The sequence below is a fragment of the Rutidosis leptorrhynchoides genome, chromosome 11, assembly GCF_046630445.1.
Source record: "Rutidosis leptorrhynchoides isolate AG116_Rl617_1_P2 chromosome 11, CSIRO_AGI_Rlap_v1, whole genome shotgun sequence".
Taxonomy (NCBI): Eukaryota; Viridiplantae; Streptophyta; class Magnoliopsida; order Asterales; family Asteraceae; genus Rutidosis; species Rutidosis leptorrhynchoides.
The window spans coordinates 99,514,957-99,541,377 of NC_092343.1; the positions used below are offsets into that span (position 1 = coordinate 99,514,957).

Sequence of the window (26,421 nt, forward strand, 5' to 3'; positions counted from 1 at the left end):
AACGAATAAAAATAAAATTGAGACAGCAGATATCGAATTACACTGAATTTGGACTGGTTTAAGATTTGAAGTTGACATGTAACAAATTTCAGACAGATTCCAAATCAAAAAGTAATGAAAGGATCGTTCGTACACAAAAAATATATATATATATAAAGCTGGAAAAAGATATGCAACAGATTTATTTATTAATCTGATTTTATAAATAATAATTTAATAATTAGTAAATATTAATATATAAATACTAAAATACAGTTAATATTATTAATAAAAAAATATACCAATAATATTAGTTATAATGATAAAATTAATAAAAATCATGATAATGATAATTTTATATAGAAATTTTTAGTAATGATAATAATACTAATTAATAACAATTATATTAATAATAATAATCAAAATATCATTTATAAGATAATACTAATAATACATATCGATAACAATACTAATTAATAATATTATTAATAATACTAATAATGACAATGAAAATAATAAAAATGATAATAAAAATGAAAATAATATTATTAATAATACTAATAATAACAATACTAATTAATAATAATATTAATAATACTAATACTAATTAATGATTTTTAATAATAACAATGATAATTTCAGTAAATTTAATAATAATCAATAAAAATTAAAATAATAATATTATTAATAATACTAATAATAATACTAATTAATATTAAATAGTAATATTAATAATACAAGTGATATAACAATTTTTACATATCAAATTTCATATCTAATGCAATATAATAATATTCTTAATACTGATATTACTATTAATATTGAAAGTAATCATAATAATATAGCAATTATATTTTTATTTGCAAGTAAGTTTAATATAATGCTATTTTATCTTATTAGTTATGTAATATTTTAATAATTATATTACATCCTATGATAACATTCATTAAATATTAAATATTAAATATTTATATAATATATATATATATATATATATATATATATATATATATATATATATATATATATATATATATATATTAATAATTCTATATATATACATATAATTTTATAATAATACCTGTATATATATTCTTTAATAATTGTACTTAATTATATTGTTTATTATTTTATATTTTTAATTCTAATTACTTAAAGTGTATCTTATTTATTCAAAATATTATATATTCTTATATTTATATTTTTATAAATATATTTACATATTTATTTATGGATAATAGTTCGTGAATCGTCGAGAGTAGTCAAATGGTAATTGATTACATGAATATAGTTCCAAAACTTTTTGAGACTCAACATTACAAACTTTGCTTATCGTGTCAAAATCATATAAAGAATAAGTTTAAATTTGGTCAGAAATTTCCGTGTCGTCACACGTGGGACCCGATTGATCAACGCTTTCATAACAAGATGACAGAAGGTTCCAACCCACCACCCACTACCAACACTGGCAAAGAACCATATGACCCTTTCAAACCTAATGACGATAGCACTTATGAAACTCCAAATGATTCCATTAAAGGCACCCGGTTGCAGTTCGATGATGACGAGAAGGAAACTGATCAGCGTGACTCAGAAGAGACGGAAACCCAAGAGGAAAACGTACATCAGCTCAAACCCATTAAGGGCGAGGAAGCCATACGCTTCTTGGCAAAGGGGGGATTCGATTTACCCTCACTCATGCCCAAAGGTGCTTAAAGGCCTACCGGCATGTCCAAAGCGCCACTCCGTAAAACTACACATTCGACGTCGGAGACCGTTAAAGGTTCTAGAAAAACCCGGGAGGAAGCACACAAGGACTTAATTGAGAATTTGATTCTGGACGCGCCAGAATCCATGAGTGCTCATGTCGAGCAGCCTGGCGTGGCGGACAACATGCTGAATAACTGGTGCGCTATGATGGGGGACAACGTCAAGCGGTCATCGAGGTTTCCGCGACGTCGGAAAAGTTTACCAGAGAAATAGCTACCCATCCGCTGCCCGCCGTCCTTACTACCCCCTCACGCTAGGGATGTACGACGAAAGCTCGGATCCGGAAGACTTTTTGCAGCAATTTGAACACGCTGTCAAGACGCAACATTGGGATAACCCGACGGCATGCCACATGTTTCCGGGACAACTTCAGGCCGTTGCGGTGGAGTGATTTGCCAAGCTACCCGCGTTAAGTATCACTAGCTTCACGGACCTCAGGACCAAGTTTGTGCAACGCTTCCAGAATTTTAAGCGCACAGAGTTGACCCATTTGGACACGCATAGCATCAAGATGAGGTCACGCGAGTCGTTGATGGGTTTTACCTCTCGCTTCACGTCAGAGTGTCAGAAAATTCCAAACTTGCCGGAGTCGAAGCAAATTTATGCGTACAACATGGCAATCTGTCAGGTTAGGCATTTGTCCCTGGTAAAAGCGATGCGGTGAAAGTTACCGAAAACATACGTTGAGGCCGTAAAGATGGTGAAAGACTACGTGCGGTCAGAAGAGTTCGCCGACGCGGCCATTGGTGAACACAGGATAACGGATCGCAATGACAAAGATGACAAAGGCAACGGTAAGGGTAAGGGGCACGCGAACAGCAGCTATAAAGGTAGTGGTAATAGCAGTGGGGGCAGTTATGGACGCTTCAGTCATAAGTCTGGCGACTGCCGCAATTACCGCCCATACGAACGTTACGGTTCTAAAAGGTTGTCGTCTGAGGAGGAAAGTTTAATAATGTCACTATCCAAGACTCCGAAGGAAATCATGGCAACAGAGGAAATAAGCAGAGATTTCCCGCCACCCAAGCCCATGAAACCACGTTTCGCGGTAGACGAAACACAATACTGCATTTTCCACGAATACAAAGGGCATGACGTTGATGACTGCCGCGAGCTAAAGAAAGTCATCATCGAAAGGCTTAAGTTATGGGAGCTTAACCATTTGAAACCCTCGAACAAAGGAGGATCTGCGACTAAGAGGTTTGCGTGGCAGAAAGGAAAAGATAAAGCGCCTGAAAAGCACATTCACATGATTCAGATGTGGCATTCGGGTCACGTAAGGAAGACCGAAGCACTGGAGGAATGGGAATGCGCACCAATCACGTTCCCAGCGTTTTGGAAAGTCTGCCCAACGGACCTACCGTTAAAAATCACCGCAACAATTGGACGCTGCCGAGTATCGCGTATTTATATCGATACGGGTAGCGCTGTGGACGTCATCTATGAACATTGTTTTTTTAGTTACCGCAAGACGTAAGGGATAAGGTCAAGCCCCCGTTGCACCCCATTGCGGGATTCACAGGCGAAACAACTTGGCCCTTGGGACGTGTTAATATTGACGTGACGCTAGGAGATGATCACCGTTCCCGTACCGTGCAATTAACATTTGTAGTGGTTCGTAGCCAATCCAAGTACAATGTGATTCTAGGACGGACAGCGCTTCAAGAGTTGGGTTCCATACCTTCTACGGTTCACGGTATGCTGAAGTTCCCCACAAGGGCAGGCGTAGCAACTCTATTTTCAGACCGTGCCCGAGTCTGCGCCGATATCAGTCAACCAGTCTTGCAGCCGGCACCTATTAAGCAAGAGGGGGTGTCGTAATCAATCATACATTTCTCGAGAAAGTCATTAAGATCGGTAACACAATTTCGGAGGAAACTAAGAGTGCCCTATGCAAGCTGCTATCTAACAATGCCGATGTTTTTGCTTGGCAAGAGTCAGACATGACAGGAGTTCCAAGGGAGGTAGCAGAACACCGCTTAAATGCAAATCTAAGCATAACGCCGGTACGGTAGAAAAAGAGGGGAATGGCACCGGAACGTTGCGCGTTTCCGCGCAATGAGGTAGAAAAGCTTATTGACGCCAACATATTGAGGGAGGTTCGCTACCAAACCTGGGTAGCTAACCCGATGCTAGCCAAGAAAGCCAACGGGACGTGGCGCATGTGCGTTGATTTCAAAGACATCAACAAAGCATGCCCAAGGATAACTATCTGTTACCAGAAATTGATTGGAAGGTCGAGTCACTCGTCGGGTACCGCTTTAAATGCTTCCTCGACGCGTATAAAGGGTACCATCAGATTCAAATGGCGGAAGGAGACGAGGACAAGACGGCATTTCACACTGACCATGGCATCTTTGCTACACTAAGATGCCGTTTGGACTAAAAACGCCGGAGCAACGTATCAACGAGTGATAGACGCTGCCTTCAAGAACCAGATAGGACGCAACGTTGAAGCTTACGTCGACGATATCGTAATCAAAAGCCATATGGAACCATCTCTCCTTAAAGATATCCAAGAAACGTTCGACTCCTTGAGTAAAATCAATATGAAACTCAACCCGGAGAAGTGCAGCTTTGGTTTCGAGGAGGGTAACTTTCTTGGTCACGTCGTGACGCCACGCGGCATCAGACCAAATTCGAAAAAGATTCAGGTTGTGGATGAGATGGTATCGCAACGTACGAAAAAGGAGGTATAAAGCTTGAATGGGAAGTTAGCAGCGTTGTCCAGGTTCTTGTCAAAAGCAGCGGAACGTTCTCTACCGTTCTTTCAGGTGCTGTATACAAGCATAGGTAAAAGTTTCAATTGGATACCGGAAGCAGAAAACGCCTTCCAAGAAATGAAAACATTAATCAAAACTCTACCTACGCTAACAGCTCTGGTACCGGGTAAAGTGTTCGTTCTAGCTAATGACATTAACGTTACATGACTGTTTACTAATATTCCAAAATTTTCAGGAGAAACTTTAACTGTTTACTTAGCAGCGGGTACCGAAGCGATCAGCTCGGTACTAGTGGCGGAACGGGACAGAACCCAGATGCCGGTATACTTCGTCAGCAAGGTTTTGCAGTATGGCGAAGTCAACTATAATCCAGTTGAGAAACTTGTTTATGCACTAGTTCACACCGCAAGGAGGCTAAGGCGGTACTTCCAGGCACATCACATTTTGGTGCTAACTGATACGCCTATCAAACAGGTACAATGTTTTGGAACGAACACGTGCAGCGAAGAACGTTTCTAACTTTTTCATGGCAGGTTTTAAGCAAGCTGGAGATCTCCGGCCGAATGGCAAAATGGACGATCGAATTGGGAGAGCATGAAATCAGTTACGCACCACGTAACGCTATCAAAGGACAAATCATGGCCAATTTCATGGTGGAATTCATCAATTCAGGAACACTAACAGCTGCCGACGAGGCGGCACCCTATCACGCCACGTGGGAACTTTACACTAACGGAGCGTCAAGCTCAGACGGGGCCGGTGCCGGCCTGATACTTACCATCCCAGACGGTGAGGAACACACTTACGCCTTACGTTTCGCTTTCCCTGTTTCTAACAATGAAGCGAAATATGAAGCATTACTCTCTGGGTTACATATCGCGGAAAATATGGGCATTAAGGCACTGAAAGTGGCGGTTGATTCACAGCTGGTAGCGAATCAGTTGAACGGAACGTTCGAAGCCCGAGATCCTGCGATGCAAAAATATTTGAAACTGGCTGAAGAGTTAGCCAACAAGTTTGATTCTTTTTCAATCACGCAAGTGCCACGTTCGATGAACAAGAAAGCTGACGCCCTCAGCAAACTTGCTTCATTGACGTTCAGCCACTTCGCTAAGGACGTATGGGTGGAAGTTGTCGATCAAAAATCCACCAACGTGGTACAGTTATCAAGCCGTCGCGCTTATAAAACCTACACCGCTAATTTGTCAATACATTCCATAAGTAACAATTATAATGTGATGCTTTACAGGTGGCGGCACCAGTTGAGGAGGTGAACACTTGGATGAATCCCATCGTCAATTACCTCAAAGATGGTACGCTACCAGATGACAGCGTAACAGCCAGAAAAATCCGCATGAAGGCTCCCATGTACGTCATACGTGACGGCATACTTTACAAAAAGTCCTTTTCGGGGCCGCTGCTACATTGCGTGGGTCCGCAAGAGGCCGAAACCGTGATAAGGGAAGTGCATGAAGGAACTTGTGGGATGCATTCGGGGTTTCACAATGTTGTAGGAAAAATTATGCGTTTGGGTTATTACTGGCCGTCCATGTACCGTGACACCAGCGACGTTATCAAGAGTTATATTTCTTGTCAACGCCATGCGCCACAAATTCACGCGCCGTCCCATGAGTTGATCCCCGTCACATCAGCTTGGCCATTTTACAAGTGGGAAATTGATTTGGTTGGTCCTTTCCCTGACGGACGGCACCTCGTTGTGGCGGTTGACTTTTTTACAAAATGGGTAGAGGCTAAACCTTTGAAAAGCATTACGGGTAGACAGATCGTTAATTTCGTTTGGGAAGAGATAGTGTGCCGTTTCGGAGTACCGCACGAGTTTGTCAGTGACAACGGAAAACAATTTGCACATGATCCGTTTCGAGCTTGGTGCGACGGGCTAAATATCAAGCAAACAACTAGTTCTGTTTCTCATCCTCAAGCAAGTGGACAGGTCGAAGTCACTAACATGGATATTGTATCCGGCATCAGAGGTAGGTTGGATACGGATCGGAAAGGTTGGGAAGACGAGTTGCCAATGGTTCTGTGGGCATTCCGCACCACACCAAAAGGTAGCAATAGCGAGACACCTTTTAGCCTTGTTTACGGTTCAGAGGCGGTCATTCCGGCAGAAATAGCAGTTAACGCGTCGCGGAATTCAATGAGGAAACCAATATGATACAACTGAAGGAAAACCTGAATTTACTCGAGGAACGCCGGTGCATGGCAGCGATACGTGAAGCGGCCAACAAGCAAAAAATCGCCAAGTATTACAAACAGCGTGTACGCGAATGTTCGTTTCGTCCCGATGACTACGTTTGGCGCAATAATAATGCCAGTAGAGTCGAAGACCTTGGCAAGTTCCCGTATGAAGTTGTGGACACCCTCGGTAACGGGGCATACAACTTGAAAACGCCTGACGGCAAATTCGTGCCACGTACATGGCACGCAACCAATCTCGAGAAATTCTATGTACTTGGTGTTAATAGTGTTAATGGATCTAGTTTAAGAGTTATGCAATTGAGAGAGAGAAGAAACTAACAAAGAATCCATAGTAATAGTTTGGAGTTTAATCGGTGATGCGAAGCCTGATTAACATTCTAATGTGATTTACCTTTCTTAGCACCGAAATATATGGGTTTTAACCGGTGATGCGCTTGCTGGGACAAGATTTGGAGATTGAGTATTATTCATCTTGTTCTGCTTTCTATATAACTAGTTGGGAGACCCGACTTTACACCGGTTCTTTACCCCTGATTAACATTAATTACATAGCTAATTATTGAGAAAGTAATTATTTATCATTTTTTTTCGTTTTGTCGAGGAATGACCAAAAATAGTTATGTAAATGATTTGTAATAAGCGTGAAAGTAATTATTTATCATTTTTTGTTTTACTTTTCGTCTTTTCGAGAGAAAAGATCCAAATGTTCAATCAATAAAGTGAGACGTACATCAACAATTGGTACAAACTATTTAATAAAATAGGAAAAATAATTTATAATATATATATATATATATATATATATATATATATATATATATATATATATATATATATATAATAAAACATTTATTAAAAAATGAATTACGTAGTTAATTTATAATAAGAAAAAAGGTTAAACAATAATAATAATAATAATAATAATAATAATAATAATAATAATAATAATGTATACTGTTTCTTTTAGATATATAGATAATGTATACTGTACATCTAGATCTACGAAATTCAATAAGAAATCAATCTAGTACTCCAATAGAGAAGATTGTCGTCTACTTCTTGCATTTATTATATTGTTTCTACAAGTTTGCTTTGGTTAAATTTGTTTATCGTTAGTGGGTGATAACTACGATTATGATCTTGTTTGGAGACTTACAAATTCCTAACATAAATAGTAAAGGGACATTTATTTTGAGATAGATGAAGTATATATTATTTTTTTAGCAACAAACAGAAAACATATAAATAAAGATTTTTCACAAATAGTGAAAATTCCATATCAATTGGGTTTACACATACACTACCCATTCGATATTAAACAGAAGCAGCTGTACCAACAAGAAGTCACAGAAGGAAACCAAAGTTCTACAGCAACTAAAATTATGGGGCTACAACATTCATTCACCCATAAATAACTACTCTAGCAAAAAATTACAATAGAAGCCATGGTTGACTTGACCAAATATGAAACTCATTACTCGAGCACGCCTTAGAAGCTTCGAGCCATTGAAAGACCAGGATCTTTATGCGATTAGCTAGAGTGACCCAACACGTGTATCTACCATTAAACATAACCTCATTTCTAGCATTCCATATAGCCCAAAATGTAGCCGGACCAATTACACTTCAAAATCGGCTTACTTTTATCCCCATTCCACTACTCCAATCAAGAGAAAATTCCACTACGAGCCTCGTCGGTGTATCTCTCGTTGTTTCCTTTGTTGAAGATGTTTTTTAATCGAAAACGTTTTCCGTTTTTATAAAAGTTTTCGTTATTTTGCCCAAAAAAAAGAGAGAGAGAGAGAGAGAGAGAGAGAGAGAAATTCTGTGCACGAAGAATGCATGATCCAATTAACATTCCACCAATCAAACAAAACCGACCACACCTTAGATGACCACGAACAATGGAGAAGTATATGGTCTATTGATTCGACATGATCTATACACCACCCGCACTTATCATCCGAGTTGTCTCTCAAGCAACTTCTATAACAAAGAACTTCTTTAACCGGCACTCCCCCGTGAAATACTAACCAAAGAAAAATTGCGACTTTGGACGGTACATGCGGCTCCCATCCACTCTTGTTCCAATCAAACCCGTTTGTAATATTTGAGGCCATCATGACTCGTGCTCCTTCCGCAACCGTATAAACTTTATCGACCAAGTGAACCCAATGAATCATGTCTTATTTCGACTTGTCCAGAACAATCGGGAATAGTAAGGACAGTAACATTTAAACTTGCCCATTATCATACATATCAAGTTGCCTGATAAGACCCAACTCCCACGTCATATTGCCAGCCACATCAACGATCCCACACTCCGCCACCATAGCGTCTCTTAGCCGTTTTCCGATATAGAGCCGGGAATTGGTCACGTAATTTTGACACCAATCCTAATATCATTCCAAAACGAGATACGAGAGCCTTTACCAATCGTCCATATCCAACTTTGAGGACTTGAGATTTCAAATAATTCCTCCACACCTTGCAATTTCATCAAATCGCACAAAATGGGAGAAACCTTACTTATTTTTACTTGTGATAAATCAGAAAATATGTTACCTGGAGGGAATTTGCCAAAAGAAGAAGACAGTATAGTCTTCCAGGAGGGATTATCCAATTCGAGAAATTTTGGCCACCATTTAGCCAAGGTTAAATTCTTTAATCTCAACGGGACAATACCAAGCCCCCCGCATTCTTTCGGAAGGCAAACTTTGCTCCATTTCTCCAAAGACACTTTTTTTGTGGACGAGTCGCCACCCATACGAAGTTATGTCTAAGATTCTCTAACTTTTTGACGACACCTTTCGGAGCCTTAAACAAAGACATATAATGCAAAGGAAGGCTCGATAACATGGCATTAACCATGACTAGTCTTCCCCATGTCGACCACATCTACCTTTCCACCTGGAGAATTTTTTCTTGAACTTGTCTATAATCAGTTTCCAAGTTTTCATTTTCTTCATTCTTGCGCCAATTGGAACACCAAGGTATTGAAAAGGAGGAAAAGCCCACCTTACAATCGAACACCTCCGCAAACCTCTAACTCACCAATGGGAACATTAACTCCATACAGATGTTTTGTCTGCATTCATTTTTAGCCCGGACACTTGGTAGAATCTATCAAGTATATGTCGTATGCAGAACAACTCATCCATTGACGGCAAAGCAAAAACAATTGTGTCATCGGCGTATTGAGAATGATTTACCCGCCTTTGGTCATGAATGTCCATCCTTTTTAACCTCCCACACGCCAACGCATTGAATAGTAATTTACTAAGCACTTCGGTAATTAATATGAAGAGAAAAGGGGATAACGGATCACCTTGTCTAAGCCCTCGCTTCATTCCACCTTCATTAGTCGGAGACCCATTTATTTAAACCGAGAATTTTACATTTGAAATACAAGCCTTAATCCACCTGATGAAGGAGCTCTTGAATCCCATGTGCACTAACACCTCCATAAGAAATTGATGTAACACACTATCATAAGCCTTCGCAAAGTCGATTTTAAGAAAATGATTCCTTTCTTCGTCCTCTTTGCTAGATACCAAATTTTGTTTACTAACATAACGACATCAATTAGTAATCGTGAAGGTACGAAGGCATGTTGATTAACACTCAACACTTAGAGCGATCATAGACCAAAGCCTATTAGCCAATGTTTTAGGGATAATTTTTTTTGGGGGGGGGGGGGGGGGGGGGGGGGGGGGGGGGTTAATTAGGCTAATGGGCCTCATATGTTCCACCCTTTTTGGACAAATTCGCAAAGTCGATTTTTAAGAAACTGATTCCTTCCTTCATCCTCTTTGCTAGATGCCAAATTTCGTTTACTAACATAACGCCATCAATTAGTAATCGTGGTACGAAGGCATGTTGAATAACACTTACCACTTGAGCGATCACAGACCAAAGCCTATTAGCCAATGTTTTAGCGATAATTTTGTAAGGGTCATTAATTAGGCTAATGGGCCTCATATGTTCCAACCTTTTTGGACAATTAGATTTTGGAATTAGAACAAATAAGGATGAACTGAAACCACCTAGAAACGATGCATTCGCATGAAATTGAAGCGCGAATATTTTTCCATTTAAGGCACTATTAATTATAGGAAACAAATCGTTGAAGAGCCAATATCCCAAAACCATAAAAGCAAAATAAAAGTAAATCTGGCAATTCATGAGCTTGTGGAAGAATGGTAGGGAGCGTTCAATGCCTTGCGATATGAACCTTGTAAGCACAACTAACTTGCCCTTTAGACTTTGTCCGTCATTCTTTGTTTTAGGTGAAGGCATATGTTAGATTACCTCAATTTTCTTGGGATTCGCCTTGATGTCATGAGGCGTGACAATGTGGCCTAAGGATTTCCCTTCTTCCTCGCCAAAACTACAATCGACAAATTCATCATAATGTTAATTTATCGCAAATACGTGAAAGTTTCTAGATTTAGCTCTTGATGACCACGTCATCCACGTATGCTTTGAGGTTGCATCCAAATCGACTTTTGTCAATTATGCTTCGTCCCTTGCTGTCTGTCATGTGATGATAAATTGTCCATAGAATTTGACGAATTTGGTTTCTCTTTAAAGGACTATTTGACTCGTAAAATCCTTCTTAGATGCGATAGGACTGGTGACTTGCTAAATGTTGTATTTCATTAGTGACCCTTTCGGGGCCTTGGTTAATTTGAATTTTATATTTACTTATGTGAAAACAAGTATAAATATCTTCATATACGCGCTCGCTAATAAGTACTGCATCTTCAAAATTGTAACCTTTCCATGACATATAAGGTACTAATACGTTTTTACTCAAAAGCAAGTTCGCCACCAACTGTAGCATCACAATGGACTAAAATTTGTCCGTTTTTTATGCATTTACCCTTCAGAACCTTGGGTTTTTAATACATACAAGTATTTTTGTTGAAACGTTAATACATAACGTATCCAGTCATGATGCCCGTCTCATGTCCGATCCATCAAACACTCCTCACATCTCATACTACGTGGCACCAACGTCTTGAACATCCAGGAAATGATGTGCTGTGAAAAGACGTAAAATGTCATGTTTTTTACCTACATTATCTTCTGATTTTAACCCAAATAAAGAGAGTATTATTAAAAAGGATATTTATTCTGTATATATTGATTGTAAAAGAGGTTAAGATGACAACGCATCAATAATCAACAAATAGAAAACAAGTATAACAAAGCAAAACCCAGGACAATTCATTCGCATCTTAATAACTTTTCTACACATTTTAGTAAAAAACTTTTATAACTTTTCTACACACATACACAACACGTACGCGCATACCTACGTACATACATACACACATACATACAAAAATCATATAAAAATATAGACAAGATTATATAAAAAAGGTCAATACGAGACAAAATGCCCAATCTAACACTTACGTCCCCTTACTCATCTAGTCTAATACTAGTTCTCCACAAATTCTTATCAGAAGTGATGTCCTCTGTCAAAGAAAGCTCCATCATGTTGAGCTTGATTCTATGCACCCACCTACGCCTAGATCGGCCTCTTCTCCTAACACCATCGAGCGTAAGGGCCTCAACACTCCTCGTGGGTGCCATAAGTAGTCGTCTCCTAACATGGTCAAACCATCTAAGTCGATCTTCTCTCATATTTTCGATGATGCTTCTGACTCCTCAGTTCCGACTAAAAACTTTATTTGGAATAGCATGGATTTACCACTCGACCACCTAAGCATCCTCATCTCAGCCACATCCATTCTCCTCTCCCGAGCCTTCGTCATTGGCTAACATTACACTGTGATCCATATAACATAGATGGTCTAATTGCCACCCTGAAGAATTTCCCCTTCAATTTAAAAGGTACCTTCTTGTCGCACATGACTCCTTTTGATGCTCTCAACTTTAACCATCCTACTTTTATACAGTGGGTCACGTCATCATCAATCCTCCCCGACTTGTTGAGCACCGATCTTAGGTATCTAAAGGGTGTAAGACCTGACATCCAACGTGGATGTTTTCTCCATCCCTATGATCGTTTTCATTTCTGTCGAAATCACACCTAAGATATTCCGTTTTGAGTCAGCTAATCCGCAAACCATTTCTCTAAGGCCTCCCTCCATAGCTCTAAGTCTTCCATTTAGTTCCTCATTAGATTCTGCAACTAGTACAATATCGTCAGCAAAGATCAAGCACCATGGGATGCTCTCCTGAATCCCTCGAGACGCAAGGATCAAAGCAAAAAGGTATGGGTTAAGGGTTGATCCTTGGTGTAAACCAACGCCTACGTGAAAAAACTCTGTGTTTCCTACAGGCGTCCGTACGGACGTCTTGACCCCATCGTAAATATCTCTAATAACTCTAATATATCTACTTGGGCCCCTTTATCATTTAGGGTCTTCCAAATCAGCTCTCGAGGGGACGCTATCATACGCTTTTTCTATGTCTAAGAAAATCATGTGTAAGTTCTTTTGTCTTTCCCTATACTTCTCCATAAGGCTCCTAATAATATGAATTGCCTCCACCGAGGATCGCGTTGGCATGAAACCGAATTGGTTCTCTGACATCTTAGTCTCACGTCGAAGCCTAGTCTTTATCACTCTCTCCCAAAGCTTTAACGTATGGCCAAGTAATTTTATACATCCATAGTTTCCACCGAGTTAGGCAACCCCTTGTTCTTGTAGATGGGTAGATGGGGATAACTTCGCTGAGTCTCCATTTCGTAGACATTTTATAGCTTCTAAATATCATGTTGAAAAGGATTGTCAACCACCTAACTCCATCCCCGCCAAGGCACCGCCACACCTCTATGGGGATCTGGTCCCACTACATTGTTCTCCCCATCTTGCGAATGGTCAATCTTACTTCTTCCTAATTGAGGCTCGTGTAGAAACAGTTGTTTTGGTATAGCGTTCCGGAAACTGTGTTCTATATTTCACTGCATTGCCCGAGTCTTCCTCCAATGAAAAGAGATGAAAAGTATATTTCCCATCTTTTCCTAATTTCGTCTTCTTTCACTATGGTTCGACCATCATCATCCTTGACAAATTTTACATTATCAATGTCCCTCCTTCGCACCCTAGCTTTGGCAATCCTATAGATATCATTTGCTCCCTCTTTAGAGTCTAATCTCCTATAAAATTCTTCATACGCTTTTTCTTTTGCATACGTCACAACTTTCTTTGCTTCTCTATTGGCTTCTTTATATTCTTTATATCTTTCTTCTACTCTGGTTCTATCGCTGAGCGGGGATCCCCTCTCGAAACGAGATAAGCTCCCTAAATCTCATTTGCTTAATCGCAACTTTAGTTTGAACCTCATCGCTAAGCCACCAAGACTCTTTACTCGCCATATGCGCTTTAGTTGTCCCAACAATCACACTAAGGGATTCCTTTGCTACCTCTCTAATTGTGTGACGAATGTTGTTCCACATTTGATTAACGTCACCAAGCGTCATATTTTCCACCTCTAGTTCAACTATTTCGTACACCTACGCTCTAAAAGTCTCCGCCCTCTCTCCGTCCAGTTCTTCCATAAGATTCTAGGTTTGATTGTCCTCAAACCCTTGTGAACTCGTCTTTAGGTAACTATATCCATAGCCAACAATATGTGCGGAGAAGGACAAGTCACGCATGTGAGTACCATATAGTCCTTGCACGTTCTAAGGTTACTTTTACGAAGCAACAAATGGTCAATTTGAGTACTATGACCCCCGCTATGGAAAGTGGCTAGGTGCGCCTCACTCTTCTTAAAAAAAAAGAGTTTGCAACAGCCAAATCGTGAGCATTGGCGAACTCTAGAATTGAGCGACCCTTCATCATTCCTCACACCATACCCAAAGCCCCCACGGGCTCTCACACAACCATCCACAACGGCACCTATATGTTCACTAAGATCAGCCCCATAACCACATGGTGGTAGTGGGCATCCTCTAACAACCTCATCTAAAGCTTCCCAAAACTTATCAACTTATCTTTTCTTCTTCACCTAAACCTACATGAGGTGGGTAAGCACTAATGATCATGTGTGTCTCTTCCTCATAACCAACTTACAAGACATAATCATATCGCTACACCTACCTACATCAACCACATAATCCTTATATGGATATCCAATAAAGATTCTCACCCCGTTTCGAGCTCTCCTAGAACCCGAGTACCACAACTTGTAATTCCTAATCACTTTGGGCCCCTATACCCCTCCATCTAGTTTCTTGAATGCATACAATGTCCACATTCCGCTTTAGTAAGGTAGATACAAGCTCATAGGACTTGCTAGTCAAAGTGCCTACATTTCAGCTACCCACTCTAAACTGAACGGGCTTCTCGAGTCTACTACCCCATTTAGTATCCCTACGCCCACACACCCCTAAACTAGGAGGACAGAACCTCTCTAACCCATGAAAACATATCTATGCTATCTTACAAAGTAGTCCAAAACGACACAAAACAAGTAGCAGCAAGAGAAAGCTAGTTGCATAAGTAAAAAGTGCGATACCAAGTTGTACTACAAATTAACAAATAATAATACCAAATAATATTAACAACGGAAGCAATATTTATAAAATACGAGTAGCAATAATACTAAAAATGTAAGCAGAAGAAATAATAATATAATAAGAACATTAGCAAATAATAAATAGTAGTAGTTGAATTTAGATTTATACTAAATTCGTATAATAAAGAAACATAAGCAGAGAAGGAAATAAGATGTTATAAACGCAAACACTGTCGGGTTCGGTCTTTTGCGTTGGTTGGAGTTTTCCGGCTGCTGCTAACGGCGGTCGTCGGCAGCTGCCGGAGCTAACTTAAATTCAACTGAAGTGTGGGAATTTCAACGCACCCCAAGATGGAGACTGGACGGAAAAATACGCCGAAAAACACTTAAAAACCGCCAGAAAAAAGTTTTAGCGCGTGCGACGCGTTGAGAGACCAACAACGGTAAAACTAGTACGGATGTGTTCGGAAAATGAATACGAATAAAATGGTGGTGGTGGCTTGGTCAAGATATCTCTTAATTTGAGGGAAAATGGTATTTAAAAGAAAAAAGGGGCTTTGGATTTTAGGGGAGAGAAGGTGCTAAAAGGAGAAAATAGTAAGGGGTGTTTGGGATTGCGATTTGATAGTGATTATTTGATTATTACGTTTTGAAAACGCAAAAAATTTAAAAATAGTGTTTGGCAAATTACAACATAAAATCAATTTTCTACGTTTTAAAGAGATTAAAACGCAAATTCCAAGCAGCAAGTAGGCGTATACTGCACCACATAGTGATTTTCAAATTAATGCTTTTATCATCCAAATTACCAATATGCCATTTTATCTATACAAGTAGTGCTGCAAGTCTTATACGTAGTGCATATATTTATGCATTTTCACCTTGTATGAATGCCATGTCTATTAATTACGAGTATTAATTAATATATTGCATTATCATTGTCCTACTATTATTGTATTATTTCTATTAGGTAAAAGTTTAGTTAACTTGAACGTGTTAACAATTTTTTAAGTGAAATAATTACTCAACGCGTATAAGATTAATAATGTCTAATATTGTCATTTTACACGTTCTTTCATATAATAATTTAAATTTGCGAAACACTTGAAAATGATTATTTAATTATTACAACATGAAATAGCATAATCAAATCCAAACACTCTATTAATACATCCCGTTTTCATATCGCTGATTATTTGATTATGATTATTAAAAACGCATAATATATTTTCAAATCGCAATCCCAAACACCTCCTAAGTTTGCAAATATATAAGTGAACACTTATAGATTTTAAGGTGTTGCTAATGATAAGGGTGATGATATTAATAAGTGTTAGATTTGGTATAATGGACGGGGTCAGGTGGGATGGGTATTTGTTCAGCTGAAGGTATAGGATCAACATACGAGTAAAACAATCATCATGACACAAATCGATTATTGTAAAAGTCGGCCGACTCGGCCAACACGTCGGACCAACTCGGCTGACGCATCGGTTTGGGGGCTACCTGTCCTGTTTCGCTCAAAAACATCCAAAAAGTCGGCCAACGCTAAAAAGTCGGATTAAAGTCGGTCAAGTTGGCTGAGTAGGTCAAAATTTTAATATTCTTTAAAATAAGATTTTGTGCCATATATCTAGATTTGAAAGGGGGATGATTCTCACACACACTTTTTTGATCTTCACACACCAATTTAAAGAAATGGAGTATTATTAGAAGAGTAAAAGGTTAAAATAGGTGTGTGAGGATCAAAAAAGGGTGTGTTAGAATCATCCCCCGATTTGAAATATCTATATTTTATGTTAAATATATTTATGTGTAACATATATCTTTGATTTATTAATTACTAAAAGTCAACGTTGGTCAATGCCGACTCGTCCCTCCAATGTCCCGATCGAATGACTCGTGACCTTTACAACCTTGCACAAATCCAATAATCAACATCTACTTGGCACAAACAACAAGTACACTCGAACATGCATTCGTATTTTCTAAATGGAAAATGCAATAAAACTTCCACGTGTTCCATACTTTCAATAGAAACTATGAATATACCCTTTTTTCTTAGAAAGATTGAGATGAAAAAATTGAGAGATTTTTCTACAACTAAAACCAAATTTATTTTCCAATCTTTAAAGTCACGAGTCATTTTAAATAGTTTTAGAAGAGTAAAAGGGTTCATAACCGTGATGGTGCTCCTCCGGCAACCACAATAGTCTCACCGGTTATATATGAAGCTTCATCAGAGGCCAGGAACGCGGTGGCCGCAGCCATGTCTTCCGTTGTCCCAAGCCTCTTTAGTGGTGTCTTATCTTCAAGGGCCTTCCTCTGTTCAAGAAATATAAGTCAAACCTCCATAAATTCTTAGTTGCATATACTATGCACAACAAGATATTCTCTTTTGCATCATGGAAAATATTAAAAATTGCATATCTAAAAGTTGTCATTGTTAAAAAGTTCAAATCGTCAACAATATTCATTACTTTGTCTTTGTCATATAATTGAAAACATTTTAGGATAATGAATACAGCTCAAATGTGTAAATAAGGTCAACATACTCTATACTTGCATCCAAATTGTCTATGGTAAAGCATAGTGCGCTATCCATTGCATTTTTACTAATTTGCGTTTAACCAACCAAATACAACGGTTTGTAAAGTTAAAAATTTTGCTAACAACGGCCCTTAGGGTTGTCGTTAACGTGCATAAATCTATTTTATATTTGTAAGACTGCCATCAGAAAATCAATCTCAACCGCTTTGTACGATAGAAGTATGCACGTTAATGACAGCCAGCCCTAAGGGCTGTCATTTGCAAAATTCTAATAAAGTCTATATATAATTGTTGATAAATTAAAGAATTAAAGAATCTTACCATGATTGGATTGCTGGTAATGTATTCGGCAAAGTGTGTAGGTACAAACCCTGGAGCAACACAGTTCACACGAGTATTTGGGGCCAACTCGGTCGCAAGAGCCTAAAAAAAATAAAGAAAGAACATAAATCAGCAAATTTTAATGAGAAGGGAAGTTTTATTTAGCAGTCACTTATATTCAAAATGATATTACAAGATATATAAGTATATATTATATATTATTGGATCTAGCCAATTGGAGCTCCGACATCATTTTCACTCAATCTTTAACGGCATATCGTATAGTACAAAGATATACAATAATACCTTTGTAAGACCAAGAAGAGCTGTTTTTGTGACACCGTACATCGCCAAGCCTGATGGCGGTTCAAAGGCGGTGATCGAGGAAATAAATACAATCGATGAGCCTTTTGTCAAGTGAGGGGATGCATCCTGTTAAAAATCGAGAGAAATGGTACAACTAATAAAGACAATATTTTTCTTGATTTAAGTTTTGAGGTTTCGAAAAGAGGTAGTCAACAATCATGAAACAAATTTCCAACAATACTCATCAAAAGTCAAAACTTGTAAAGCGTAAAGCACTATTTGAACCTATTACTCTGTAGTTCATCCATATGAATAAGCTTAAGGCTTTACAATTTAGAATATAAACATTATAATGTCAGTGAAGTATGACAATCAAGATTAAAGTATGGCTTTCCAAATCATTTCATTATAAATGATGGATATTAGTTGCTACATTCTTTAAGTCATTGGTTATTATTAGTAAAATTCAAGAAAATAAAAACTTCAAGTATTGGTGGGTCGGCCCAACATGAACAAAACCATTTTTTTATATACGGATCACTTTTAGTTCACAGTAAAAGTACCGAGATACCCTACCCGAGAAGTTATAAACGAGACTTACCTGAAGAAGCAATATAGACGTTTTAACATTGATTTCCCAAAGCTTGTCAAGCGCTGTTTCTTTAGTTCGAAGAATGGCATCAACTGAAGGATTAGCAGCAGCATTCGACACTACTACATCTATTTTCCCATATTTCTGCATCAGAAAACACAGAAAAAATGCAATTAAACAAAGCTACAAAGTCAACTTCGGTATTTTTCGAAAAGTTGTCTAAGAAAATATAAAGTTACTTTTACATGTTATAATTAGGAGATGGGAAACAAGGATTTTTTACTTTTTCATTTATAACTACTGCAAAATAAAAACTCCGAATCGTATGCCCCAAAAATAAATGGAATCTTGATATCAGTGGAGATTCGAGTAATAGACCAATTGGTGACTAATTCGAGCAACTTTATTCTTGCAAATCAACTCAGGTAATTCAAGATTAGCTAAACTAACCAGCTAAAAAAACATATTAACTTATTTTGGATAAACTATTAACCAATGTCAACACATAAACCTCATAGCTAGAGGTAATTCTATGGATGCTTTTGATTGCCTCTTGATGGAATGATTCAGCGTTAAATGCTCAATCGTTCAGCATCAGCGCGTTTGATTGTAACCTCTGAATTACAAGTGAATGACAAGTGGTGCTGAATGAAACAAAAATTTGTGCTGAACCATTAAATGTTGAGGTTATCTCTTAACCGTCAAGCACTTTCATTTTAAAATTTCTTTTAAGACACTTACTAAGCTATTAATTTATATCCAAAACAATTACGGAGTATATTTTTTTATTTATACATCTAAAAGGTTAACAGTGTTCATTCAGTATAGATGATTATCAAACATGTTATTTCATTCAATTCAGAACGAGATTCATTTAGAACCTTAGCATCATTCAAATTATGAACCATTAAGCGCTTAATAATTCGGCACTTAACGCACACTAAACCAAGAAAAACATATCCACCAACGCAAACCTAGTCCCTTAAGATAACGAAAACATCATTTCCTTGCTGAAATTTAACATTCAAATTCTAAATCTTGGCTTGCTTTTGCATAACAAATTTCCCTTTTTCATAAACATGTACCAACTTGCATTTTAAACTTACATTTCCTGTTCAATATATCACCTTTTTCATATGTTATGGTCAGTCCATCACTATCTTTTAATTACTTTGCATTTCACAAACACTGAGCTAAAATTAGAAATATTAATAAATAAATGAAAACAATATATACCTGTATAGTTTGATCAATAAGATTCTTTCTTTGTTGAGCATTAGAAACATGACATACCAACCCCATTACTTCAATTCCTTGTTCCGTTAGCTTTTTAACTGCTTCATCCACATTTCTCTGTCAAATAAAAAAAAAAAAAAAAAAAATTAAAAAGTTTTCAACTTTAAACTCAACTTAAGTTTCCCAATTGACTAAAAATTATAAAAATAATAATTAAAAACTATACCTGTCTTCTGGATGAAATTACAACTGAAGCACCTTCTAAACCAAGGCGTTGTGCAATACTAAAACCTATACCTTGTGTTGATGCTGTAATTATTGCAACTTTATCTTGAAATCTTCTTCCAATTTTTGAATTTTCCATTATTATTGTTCTTGGTGTTGATCAAATGGTTGTTTGGTTTCTGGTGAATTTAGGGCTAGTAATATATCTGATTCCCCAATTGAAGTGGCACTTTGGCAATTGTGATTATTAAAATAGATAAATAGATAAATGGGGTGACTTGGGCTCAATACAATGTTTTTATTTTAGCATATACAGTAACAATAACTAGGATTTTGTTTTTTTATGTTTGTAAAAGGTTGACAAAATAGTTATTCTTCTTTGTAAATGGTTAGGAAATGTAAAAGATTTAATAATGATTGAAAATTATTTTGTCAACCGTACGGCAGCATAATTTGATGGATTTATCATTTTAATCTTCGGAGTACAACTTATCTTTGAAGTTTGTGAAGAGGGCCTTATCATTGGGCCTGAATTGGCTTCATTAATTTTTTGATGGGCCTGTTGGTCCCTTCTTTTGATGTTGGGCCTGTAGATGGGCCACATTTAGCTTTGAAATCTGTTGGGCCTGGTTTGGGCTTTTTGAAAGTGGGCACGGATGTAGGTCAGACAAGGATAGCGAAAATGATAAAGGGTGTCCGTATGGTTTATCGTTTGAACTAGTTGTGGAGTTCTCGTTTCGCGTCTGGGGCTCCGTTTTGAATGCGAGTTAAAAAAAAAGTCATAATCTATTTTGTAAAAAAAAAAAAAAAAATTCGACATCTAACATTGAAGGGTTGTTCCTTTTGTGAAAGTTACTTCTTTTAGCGTTCGTTTTTTTTTTTTTTAAAGTTAGTTGATCTATTTTGTAAAAAAGAATGTTTTTCGACATCTTTTGGTAACATTGAAGGGTTGTTCCTTTTATGAAAGTTGCCTTCTTTATCGTTGAGGGAGAAAAGGAAAGAAAAAAAAAGGTTAGTTGATTTTTTTGGTAAAAAAGAATTTTTTTTCTACATCTTTTGGTAACATTGAAGGGTTGGTTCTTTTATGAGAGTTGCTTCTTTTATCGTTGGAGATATAAAAAAATGAAATGACGAAAATACCTCTGGTTACTATTGATGAATAGTGCTACATGGTTTTGTCTATTAGATTTAGATATATAGATAATATGAGAAGGCATAAATCTTTGTTGGATGGTAGTAAAGATCCGAGCGTTGGGTTTCTAAAGTCTCGAAAAAGAAAAAGAAAAAGGGAAGCAGTGTTTAGTGAATGACTCGAGGTTAGGCATTTCTTCAGCATGTAAGAAAAGAAGAATTTGTGGACGATTATGAGGAAGACGTCATCTCGATTCCTTCTTCCTTGATGGGGTTGATTCAGATGTCTAGTTTTCATCATGTTCTAGTAAAAGCGTTCGGTTTTCTATGGCTAATGGAAAACTTCTTAAACTGGTCTCCAAGGATAGGGTTGTTAGTGCACAAGTAGAGAATTTTCGAAATCTTGTGGATAATTTGTTTAGTGGGGGGTCTCGTCGGATCATTAAATGTTTGTTTGGATTCCTTTTTTAGTTTATTGCTTGTTGAGTTTGTTAATGGTTTCATATTTTGTGTAGGTTGGTTTGTCGGATTGTATTCGATGTAGTTATTTGTCTAGTTTTGTTTAGTTATCGGTTTCTTTGTGGGTATGAGCCATTTAGTTGTGGTGTTTTCCCATTGTCGTGTTTGTGATCCGTATGATTTTCTTTCATATGTGATGAATGATGTTCATGTTGTCATATCATGATTCTTTTTTCATCAAAAAGGCGTGTGAAGTTTGACTTATCGGTATCTCTTTAGCTAAGGTTATTTGCCAGAGAGAACTTGGTTCAACAAAGGCTGTTATACCCCCTTCATAAGTGGTGTATGATGGTTCTGTCGACACTCCCTATGGATGAGACTTTCAACTACCATTTATGAGCCTACAGAGTTACTAAAGTTAATCAAGGCTACTAAGAATGGTGCATCTTTCTACTCGTAGACGGTTCTCAAGCTCTCGCAAGAATTGTATAGAGTTGTCCTCTGAAGGATTTCTCGAATGACCGTAGTGAAAAACTCTACCGTACTCCGTGCAACTATTGTTGTAGATCCCGCATAGCCTACCTAAAGGTTCATGTCGGATTTTAGGAAGTGTGCGAGAAGTTTTTGGGTTGTCCCAAATTGATAATACTTCTCCATAAAGAGATAATAATAAAGATGTAAAGTTCTTTTATACTCGTACTTTATGCATGTAAAACAAATATGTAGGTAAAACGGCATATTACGTTTTTAGGCCCCTTTTTTATTCTGTAACGACCCGACTTTTTCGACTTGCTTTTGTGCCTTGTGTTTTTGCGAAACTGCGTATTTGTGCGTACTGTGCTATCTTATACTCTGGAATCTTAATACACATGGCTTACTTTCATTTATATGTTAAAACGTGCCTTAGAGTACGTAGGATACTTAACTTGATCATCGGAAGCCTTTATGACCGTTAGTGTCACTTAACGTTTCGAATAAACCGCGAACTGCGCACACGTTTAACTTTTGTTGTAATCGGAATATTATGACTACGAAATCTTAATTATTATTTTATAATAATAATTACTTGGGTTTATGGATGCTTAATTACGCGTAGTAATTTACTTATGCTTACTAGTTAGTCTTGTTGGACTTTCTACCTTGTTGGACTTAAGCCCACCCTACTCTAGCTAGTAACCCATTTATTTAGCCCACTTATTAATTACTAGTGACTCAATAATAAGTAAGACAAATGCCCATTTATTAGAGGGAACAAGCTAGCATTTATGTCAAGTATTATCCTTAATGTTGCATGGGATCCTAACATAAGCACCTACTTTAGACAACCATTAACCAAAAAGTAAATCTTGTCCCCCCTCCCCCTACCAAAACCTATGGCCTTAATGGCCTCCCCCACCCTCATTTCCTATAAATACCACCCTTATTCCATCCCATTTTACACTTGCTTTCATTTGTAATTCACACACACACACACACTCTCTAATTCTCTCTAGTTCTTTCTCTCTCTAAAAGTGTAAGTATTTTGAATTTTTCTTCTTCTTCTCCTTCTCATCATCACGAATTCATCATCATCATCATCATGGGTCTAGCTTTTTAGCTTTTGATCTTGATTACATCTTGTAGATTCAAACATGGATTTGAATCTTTCAAGAACATGGAAGATTCAAGCTTTCTAGCTTTGAATCTTCACTCACTTTGTAGATCTATATTTTTTTAACTTTAATCTTGCTATTTTGTTATAAAGATTCAAACTTGTGTTTGTAATCTTCATGTAACTTAAAGATCCAAGCTTTATGCTTCAAGATCTTCAAGAACAATTAAGATGCAAGCTTTCTATCTTGGATCTTCATATCTTTTGTTGGATCTAAGTTTTATAACTTATGATCTCATTATTTTAATATAAAGATCAAAACTTGTGTTTATGGTCTTCATATAACCTAAATATCTAAGCTTTATGCTTCAAGTTCTTCAAGAACACTAAAGGTTCAAGCTTTCTAGCTTTGTGACCTTATAACTTGTGTGAAAGGGATCCAAGCTCTCTAGCTTAGGGTTCCATCACTTCATTTGACTTAGATTATGTTCATACTTGCTTGATTGAAGTAAAATTTGTAGCTTTAGTTGTAAATGTAACTTGTAATTGTGTTAAGACTAAGGATATGATGTAACCTTGGTTCATCATCCATCTAAGACTCTTAATTGAGTTGTGTTCTTACTTGGTCTTAACTTATTGTGTGTTGATGGTAGAATCTTGGTCAAGGTGATGCTAACCCATCAACGAGTTGTACACTTGAAGCTACAAGCATCAAGGATGAGAACCGTGATGAGCATCAAGTACTAAGAACCCCACCGGAGCACCTTACCTACTATTTTTCGTATCTTATCAGACCACTTGTGCTACTGGAAATTTGATTTTCAGTTAGTTCGGTTCGAGTAGATGATTTTCCATTTAGGTCTCGTCTTAATCCGAGTTACAGTTTAGGATTTATGGTCTTCTGAAAGTCATCACACCCTATTAACGTTGTGCTGAAATTTCTGACCTACTCGCACTTAAACCGTCACCACGGTCAAACGAAGACGAGTTTGATTCTGGAAATTGGTCAGAAAATATAGGACTCATATACGGAGCCATAGCCACTGATTACGCATCTTTTCGATTTACGTAGAGGTCGTAGCAGCTGATCGAAGTCAGCCTATTGTTTTGACCTCTATACTTGATTAACTTACTTAGCTTTTATGATGATGAATGATGATGATGATGACACTTAAACTTATTTTATGCACTAACAGAACTTATAAAGACAACCTACTAAGCTAGTAACCTTTGATTTAGGTTGACGACCTTTCGGACCGACTTACTACTTGCACACTTTCGTATCGACTTGTATTGCTTATTCACTGTGAGTTATAGCTTCCCTTTTTACTTATACTATTTTTGGGACTGAGAATACATGCGCTTTTTATGTTTTACTTACTTGACACGAGTACTTAAACTTTACATATGTGTGGGTTATATAACGGCATAAAGATTCCCCTTAGCACGGTAACGTTTAATCATTGGTTTTTGAACCGGTGAACGCGGATATTAGATATGGATCCATAGGGTTTGACATCCCCACTCGGGCTAGTCGCGCTAGCATTTAACGAGTGTTTAATACTTCGGGGACATGCACACTCGCCAGGTGTACTTTTAGGGGGTGATATTTATATTTACGTTAAGTCTAGTTACCATGTGCCCACGATTAAACATACATTTTTCTTACTGCTTTGAACATTGAAATCTCGTGCTCAACCTTACATTACTGTTACAACTTAAACTATAGCTCACCAACATTATTGTTGACGTTTTAAGCATGTTTTCTCAGGTGCTTAGAGGTTTGTTGCTTCCGCTGTTAGACTTGCTGTCATGCTGTTATAGACTTGCTGTTAGGGACCTGCTGTGTTAGATTTCCGCTGCATTACTTAGAGATGTCTCAATCACGGAACTATTATTTTGCATTCGCAACTTATGTTATTTTAAATAATGGTTTTGTAATGACTTTTGTGTCACGTTATCTTTTGTAAAACATTTGAAATTATCTTTTCATGAATGCAAAACTGGTTTTCAAACAGCATATAGTGTTTGACCTTGTAATGATCATGTTGTTGATGATCCGTACACGATGGTTTTGTACGGGGCGTCACATTTGGTATCAGAGCATTGGTTGTAGGGAATTAGGTTGCATTAGTGAGTCTAGACCGGGCCGAGTAGGATTCACTAATAGGACTAATCTACAACTTGCTCGTTTACTTGTTTCTGTGAAAAAGCAGCATGCTACTGATAGATATTACTGCATGTTACTGCTTATTACTATTGCATGCTACCGCTTACTTTAGTGTTGTATGAACTTACTGCATGCTACCGCTTCTTTTTACTACTATGTGAACTTGTTGTAAGCTATTTCTATTCTCGCTACTGCATGCTACTATCTGCTTTTGATTGCATGTTACTTCTGCTTAGTACTGTTATTATTGCCATGCTATGTACTGCTGTAGACGATCTAGGATGTTGTAGTTACTATGCCTGATTACGTGCTTGCTACCCGTCTGCTTTTCGCCGTACCGACTTAGAGAAGTTACCTTTCCTAGTTCAGATATTTTTCTGAACCCTTTTCCCACTCGCTTAACCCTAAGGATTAGTATTGTAATCCACATGTTACTACCGTACCACCGTTCCAGAGGTCGAAACATTACTTCACGTAATCCAGGAAGAGTACCCCTCAGATTACATGCTCACTAAGGTTGATCCTCGGAGGAGGAGATATGCGAGGACTTGTCGGAGTAACCGCACCCCGAGCTCACCCTAATTAGCCACGTACAATGTATGAACATTAGAAGGATGTTCAGTTTCTGCAAGATGACTCGTATCTCGTA

At 37.6% G+C, this 26,421-nt stretch overlaps 2 protein-coding genes across 2 annotated transcripts; both read right to left on the reverse strand.

The window, feature by feature from the left end:
- Nucleotides 1–13,622: 13,622 nt before the first annotated feature.
- On the reverse strand, nucleotides 13,623–14,151 carry LOC139874812 (uncharacterized). Its single transcript, XM_071862206.1, has 2 exons — nucleotides 14,011–14,151; nucleotides 13,623–13,952 (listed from the first exon to the last, which is right to left on the reverse strand). Exons 1-2 carry the CDS (start codon nucleotides 14,149–14,151, stop codon nucleotides 13,623–13,625), a joined length of 471 nt encoding a protein of 156 aa, XP_071718307.1.
- A 3,032-nt stretch (nucleotides 14,152–17,183) lies between these two features.
- LOC139877343 (tropinone reductase-like 3) lies at nucleotides 17,184–20,660 on the reverse strand. Its single transcript, XM_071864763.1, has 6 exons — nucleotides 20,423–20,660; nucleotides 20,197–20,313; nucleotides 18,970–19,104; nucleotides 18,369–18,494; nucleotides 18,063–18,164; nucleotides 17,184–17,516 (listed from the first exon to the last, which is right to left on the reverse strand). Exons 1-6 carry the CDS (start codon nucleotides 20,558–20,560, stop codon nucleotides 17,367–17,369), a joined length of 768 nt encoding a protein of 255 aa, XP_071720864.1. The 5' UTR covers nucleotides 20,561–20,660; the 3' UTR covers nucleotides 17,184–17,366.
- Between the last annotated feature and the right edge of the window lie 5,761 nt (nucleotides 20,661–26,421).

Coding starts and splice junctions, on each gene's coding strand:
- LOC139877343 (XM_071864763.1), bottom strand. CDS start 20,560: ATGGAAAATTCAAAAATTGGAAGAAGATTTCAAGATAAAGTTGCAATA. Junction 19,105..20,196: donor TTATTGATCAAACTATACAG/GTATATATTGTT, acceptor TTTCTGATGCAG/AAATATGGGAAAATAGATGT. Junction 17,517..18,062: donor TTACCAGCAATCCAATCATG/GTAAGATTCTTT, acceptor TTTCTTGAACAG/AGGAAGGCCCTTGAAGATAA.
- LOC139874812 (XM_071862206.1), bottom strand. CDS start 14,151: ATGACGCTTGGTGACGTTAATCAAATGTGGAACAACATTCGTCACACA. Junction 13,953..14,010: donor CTTGGTGGCTTAGCGATGAG/GTTCAAACTAAA, acceptor TCTCGTTTCGAG/AGGGGATCCCCGCTCAGCGA.